The sequence below is a fragment of the Scomber japonicus genome, chromosome 16 (assembly GCF_027409825.1).
Source record: "Scomber japonicus isolate fScoJap1 chromosome 16, fScoJap1.pri, whole genome shotgun sequence".
NCBI lineage: Eukaryota > Metazoa > Chordata > Actinopteri > Scombriformes > Scombridae > Scomber > Scomber japonicus.
The window spans coordinates 7,235,578-7,241,976 of NC_070593.1; the positions used below are offsets into that span (position 1 = coordinate 7,235,578).

General features: G+C 42.1%; 1 protein-coding gene across 6 annotated transcripts in view; it reads left to right on the top strand.

The window, feature by feature from the left end:
- Window positions 1-5,218, top strand: part of numb (NUMB endocytic adaptor protein) — a 46,289-nt gene extending 41,071 nt beyond the window's left edge. For 2 of the 6 annotated variants that reach the window (XM_053335076.1, XM_053335078.1), the window contains 5 exons: window positions 381-585; window positions 871-1,170; window positions 1,461-1,604; window positions 2,262-2,414; window positions 2,926-5,218. In XM_053335076.1, coding sequence (XP_053191051.1) covers window positions 381-585; window positions 871-1,170; window positions 1,461-1,604; window positions 2,262-2,414; window positions 2,926-3,677 — 1,554 coding nt within the window. In that variant the 3' untranslated portion in view covers window positions 3,678-5,218. The remainder of the gene's footprint in view (window positions 1-380; window positions 586-870; window positions 1,171-1,460; window positions 1,605-2,261; window positions 2,415-2,925) is intronic. The other 4 variants (XM_053335080.1, XM_053335081.1, XM_053335077.1 and 1 more) reach the window with 3 other exon arrangements.
- Window positions 5,219-6,399: the final 1,181 nt, after the last annotated feature.

Here is a 6,399-nt window from a genome sequence, read left to right on the forward strand (position 1 = left end):
ATTTGAAGGATGTAGTTTGCATTATTGTAAGCTAGAACCAAAACAATATGTCAACTGAGAGAAAATGATATGTCATTGATTGATACAAGCACTAAACATTCCCTGTTTTCAGATTCTTAAATGTGAAGATTTGCTGCTTTTCTCAGTTTCATATCATAGTGAATTGAGCACTTTGGGTTTTGGACTGTTGGTCAGACAAAACAAGACATTTGAAGATGTTTTTTGACATTTTATAAACTATCACTTAATTGGGGAAAAAAATCAACACACTATTTGATTAAAACAAATATTCCTATACATCAGGACTATGCTGGGAGGTCCATGTTCTTGCTGCTGAATGAAACCTCAGAGAATTTCATGGTGTCATTGTCTCTTTTCAGGGAGAGCGTCTCAGTCACGCTGTGGGTTGTGCATTCGCCGCTTGTCTGGAGCGAAAACAGAAACGTGAGAAGGAGTGCGGGGTCACGGCGACCTTCGACGCCAACAGAACCACATTCACCCGCGAGGGCTCGTTTCGCGTCACTACGGCAACAGAGGCAGCAGAGCGGGAGGAAGTCATGAGGCAGCTACAGGATGCTAAAAAAGGTCTGTATTTTTAGTCCAATCAAGATGCTGGGAAATGTGTCACCTGTTTGTTAAGAATACTTCCATGTAATATTATTGCTTCTTCTGTTTGGCTTTATTTCTCTTGTGGGACACGCAACACAAATCAGACTCAAAAATCACTGTGTATGAAACATTATATTGTATATTATATATTTCTAAAACATTGACAAATCTGTAATATTTTATTCAAGAAACCACCTTTCACTTAGCTTTCTTCTGTAATGTTTTGTGTGTGTCTGAACATTGTCCTCTCTCCTCTAACAGCTGAAACAGATGTAAAGATTGTCGGGAACTCAGCCACCAGTGTGACAAACCCTTCAGCCCACCAGTCAGGAGGCTCCCCGTCCCCCTCGTCCTCCCCTCCGCTCTCTATGTCCGGCCTGGGCCCTCAGGCGATACCTCGCAGACACGCACCGGCCGAGGCTCTCGCCAGGCAGGGCTCCTTCAGAGGTTTCCCAGCACTGAGTCAGAAGACTTCTCCCTTCAAACGACAGCTGTCGCTGCGCATGAACGAGTTGCCCTCCACCATGCAGCGCAAGTCTGACTTCCCTATGAAGAACACGGGTGAGTCCACGATCCCGACCAACTGTCTGTGTCCTCGGCTTTTCTACACAGCTCACATAATCTTCAAGTACAGCTGTCTGTTTAGATTTACACTGATTCACAGAGCAGCACAAAGCAGAATGTGTTATCAGTCTTGTTTTAGAAATATGTTATATATATATTGTAGACTTTTAAAGAAGAACACTCTCATGAACCAGAATAATCTTCTCTCTCCTAGTCGAGTGATGTCTTTAATCTGGTTTCTATGACGTTCTCTTCTCTTACCTTTTCTCTGTTGTGTCCATCTCCAGTCCCTGAGGTAGAAGGAGAGGGTGACAGCATCAGTTCGCTGTGTACTCAGATCACTTCAGCATTCAGTGGACCCCCAGAGGACCCTTTCTCCTCAGCACCAATGCCCAAACCAGCTTCCTCCCCACAGTCTCCTGTGGCACCAGGTAAAAAAAAAAGTCTCTTCTGATATAACACATGCACACTAGTAACTTACATCTATATTGTGAGTTACTTAGTTCAGCTGTGACAATTTTATTGAATCATTGCGGTAAAGTTAAACTGTTCTAGCTGGAAAGTGCCAATTACGTAGCAAAATAAGCAGAATCATATCAGCTTACATACTTGTGAAGAGAAGAATGACTGTAATTAACTTCATCATCCATTTTGAAGCTGACAACCAAAACTGTCATTATCAGTAGGGAACAAAAGGCCACGCACTTAACTGATGTTTGATGTATGGATGTTTGCCACAGCTGACTGCCAAAAGTTATGTGTCCAATTATTCTGAGCAACAGTCTTATTCATCAGCAGCTGTCTGACTGAGTTTCAGGTTCATTCAGCTTTGTAGAAAATGAACAGACCTCCTGTGACTTGATGATTGATGTTTCTGCACATTTGAAGTTTCAGTTAGTGAATGTGTGCATGCTCACATTTTCTCATACCATAGTTTCCTAACATTTGTTTTGAATGTGTGACTAACACTCTTTAAGACTACTAATTAATTGCATGGTAATATTATGCATGTCTAACAACATAAGTTAGTCTATGTCATCTGACACATCAGCTTGCTCGTACTAGCTTCTGTTTCTTATCTGCTGTAGTGAACGGTACAGCTCCCGCCTTCTCTGTTGCTGCTGTTGCTGCTACTGCTAACCCCCCAGTACAGAACTCAGTTCTGCCTCCTGCTCTACCTGCTCGAGACACTAACCCCTGGGCTAAGACCCCTGCAGGGGCCCCGGTCCCTGGACAGCCAGGTAAGCAGCTCTACAGGAAGGGTGCATGTCACAGGATGGACAGTGTGTGATGCTGAGACTTAAAGAATGAGACATAGCAACGTACCTATGAGGAATTATAAAAGATTATTCCTGCATGATGTTTGTGGAGATGGAAACACAATAACTGGTCCCAATAAGTTGTTAGTGACACCAAGATGTGGTACCTAATAATTCATAAATATTTATCATTTTGTGTAGCAAAGGTTTTGTGACTTATCTTCACTTTCTGGCAGAGAGTTCGATAAGTAGTTCTTTCTTTCTCATATCTATCTGTAAAATATGAAGCTTCTGTCCTAATGTAACAAAATCTCTACCAGAAAGAGATTGTGAGTTATATTTATTCTGTGGAATGGAGCATTGTTTACTGTTATTTGCATCTTATTAATATTCATCAGTCTTTATTTCATTCTAATACTGTTTATGTCCTCCCTTTACATATTTATTTGATGTGTATTCACCCACTTTGCCTCTTCTGTGAACTTTGTACCAGCAGGAAGTGACTGGTCGTCTCCTACTCCGGTGATTGTAGTCCCCCCAACATCTTCTCCAGCTTTGCCCTCTCACAAACGCACTCCTTCAGAAGCAGACCGGTGGTTAGAAGAAGTCTCCAAGTCTGTCCGGGTCCCGCAGCCTAGTCCAATCATGGCAGCAGCCTCGCCACCTACCCAGCCGTTCACTGCTCCTGTGCCGATGCCTGTGGCGCCTCCTCCCCCGGTGGCCTTCGTCTCCTCTCTGCCCTCCGCGGTGCCCATGTTGCCCCCTCGCCAGCCTGCTTTCCACGCTCAGGCTCCACCCTCCTACCCAATGTCCAACGGGCTGCCGTTCCCTCAGCCCAGCGTGCCTGTGGTCGGCATCACACCTTCGCAGATGGTGGCTAATGTGTTCGGCTCAGCCACGCAACCCCAGCCGTTCCCCGTCCCCATCTCCACGACACCCCATCACGATGTCCAGGCTGTCGGTAACATCAGCCCGTTCATCAAGCCCCCGCAGCCCGTCGCAGTGATCCCTGCTGCCCTCCAGCCATCCAATGGCAGTGTGACCTTTAACGGAGCGGACAGCTGGGCCACTCCCTCCCAACTCGCTCCATCCTCTCCGGCCACACATCCTCCAACACAGCAGCAGGAAGATGCCTTTGAGGCCCAGTGGGCAGCTTTGGAGGGCCGCTCACGCCAGCGCACCACACCCTCCCCAACAAATCCCTTCTCTACCGAGCTGCACAAGACCTTTGAGATTCAGCTCTGAAGACTGTATGAGAGATTGGAAACTACCGGACAACATGGAGGCCACTTTAGTTGATTGAGCAGGTGGGTGATTGACTACAGTAGAGAGGGGAATGTCCTCCTGCCTCCCTCCCTCTCTGTTTCAGTGGATAAGCTCAGCAGGGCTGAAAAGAACTGGGAGACAGGCGAGAGCAGCAGGTGAATCAACAGGGAGCAGAACTCTGCACAGCAGTGAGGGGAGAGGAAAAAAACAAAACAAGGGTGCAGCTCCCCGGGCATTTCATTAGCATCGTCTGTATTGTTTTGTTTGTGCTGTGGAGCGCACGGTCGTCATTACCTTGTGTGAATATCTGTGCCGAGCTACACCCAGCCCCCTGTCAGGCCCTGCTACCCACCCAGGGCGGATACCCTTCCCATGACCCCCCCCTTTGCTCGGTCCAGCTCAGAGCGCCCCCTGTTGACAGGACAAGACCTCCCTCACCTGGCAGAGGAACTGCAGCACTGAGAGAACTCAGCTTCCCTGATGAGAAGCTCTCCTTAATAACTTCCCAATCAGAAGAATAGAGTGAGACAATGCCAAAATCTTTATTTTTATGCATTAAGTATATTTTAAATAGCTTTGGAATCTAACAGAAGAGTTGTAAGTAATCTTGCCAAAGGCAGATGCTAGCTACAATGAGACAAGTTTATGTGCGTGTATACAAGAAATGACCGTATATATTATACATAAATATATATATATATATATCTATAAAGAATCTATACTGTACACACAGCTCACAGCAGTGCTAATTTTTAATGTGATGTAAAGAGATTTGTGAAGGGACAGCTGCTTTACTTTTGTGGGGTTTGTTTGTTTTATTTTTGAAGAAAAATCTCTTTATTGTCGTCTATTATTGCATCCTGTGATTGGATGTGAAGCATCTCACTGTAAATAGGGTATCATTGCAGCAACAATCAACGTGGACCTAGTGATGGTGGTGGTGCCCAACTGGTTGCCTCTCAGACCTGTGCTCAGTTTTTGATAGTTTAGTACACATCAGTACTTAACATTTTACTTCTTCTGTCTTCATTGTCATTCTTTTTTTCGTGTGGTAACGATCTTGGTTTTTTTTTGTTTTTTTTTAATTTAACATAATAGGATGTGTCATCTCCTGTTTCTCCACCTCTTGTATTATTATTATTATTTTTTAAGTAGTTGATTTCTAAATTTTTATTTTGCACAAGCACTAAAGTGTAGATGATTTGACCTCACAGGTGACCTTGATCAACATGGGTTAGTCAGTTGTGGTGCTGCAGTAGCTGCCGAAGGCCCTGCTGACCTGCCCTGACCTCCGTTAGCCTGCTGCGGTTCCGACGGTCAGCAGAAAACTACAGGGAGATAAAACGGTTTCATCTCTCACTGTCTGATTTCTCTCTGTCATGTTTTTATTTTTTTAAATCAAACCTGTGAATATGATCTATTCTCTGATCTATTTTTCCATTTTGTAATTATTTCATTACTTTATTCCACTTCTTTGGAGAAATATTGAAGCTAAAAGATTGAATAAATTGATGGTGGTAGAGGAAAAAAATGGTCTGTGTTTTTGAGTGAATGCCGTCATGTTTTGTATGTATGCAGTGTTCAGTGAAATTTAACACTGATGATTAAACAGGTACCATTTCTTGTGGCACAAGCCACCGCTGAAAGCATTAGTCTATAAATCAATCAGCAGAAAGTTAATTGTCATCTATTTTAATGAGAAATTAATTACTGGTTCCCTCTTCTCATTTTCTGCTTCCTCTGTTTATATGATTGTAAATTTAAAATCTTAGGGGGTTGGACTGAAAACAGGCAGTTTGAATACATTGTGTTTGGCTCTGGGAAATGTTGAAGGGTTTTATTTATGTTTGGTAATAATCATAATATAATTTGTGGATTTATTTAAAATTAAAATGTTGCCCTTGTATAAAGGCATGCATGACATACGTACCTTTTAAAATACTCTACAAGTATCAATGAATGAAGAATTAAATGGAATTACAGCTGTAAGTCTGCAAAAGCATGTAGGGTAACATCAATCTCCAATGGTGCAAGTAGAATGTAAATCCTTTACTTAAAAAAAGAAGAGATACTGTAGTCTAAAAATACTCCATTAAAAGTCCTGAATTCAGAGTGTTACTTAAATAAAAGTAGTGATAAAGTATTATCAATAACAGTACTCATTATGCAGACTGACTTCTTTTAAAAGTTTTCTATAATTTTAATATAAAAGCTACAATAATATAGCTCAAAGTGAAGAACAAAAGAAAAGGGAAAACAGTTTCAAAGATGAAATATTTGATTTAAAACTAACTACTAACTATAATCTGTACAATGACTCTTCCTCTGACCATGACGACAAGCCGCTCACCTTTATTTATTACATTATCCGTCACATCTGTTGTATGTCAGATACATATTTTGGGTATATGCTGCTATAATCGTGTGTTTATACTTAAATTACTCAGGTATCAATATTTAGTACGCTCAATTCTGACATCCATCCACACCATACATTTTTGTTTATACTTGAGATCATTTAGTTAGTCATTGTAGCTAATATAGCCTTTTCATTGGATTCGGTTCTTTTTACCTTTTAACTCATTATTGGCTGCCGTAATATTTACATTCTCCTTTGAGACTAATAAAATCAATCTATCTATGCCCTGGAAAACCTGGAAAATGATTGACCAATTTTCCAGTCAAAAATTGGTCTTGGTAA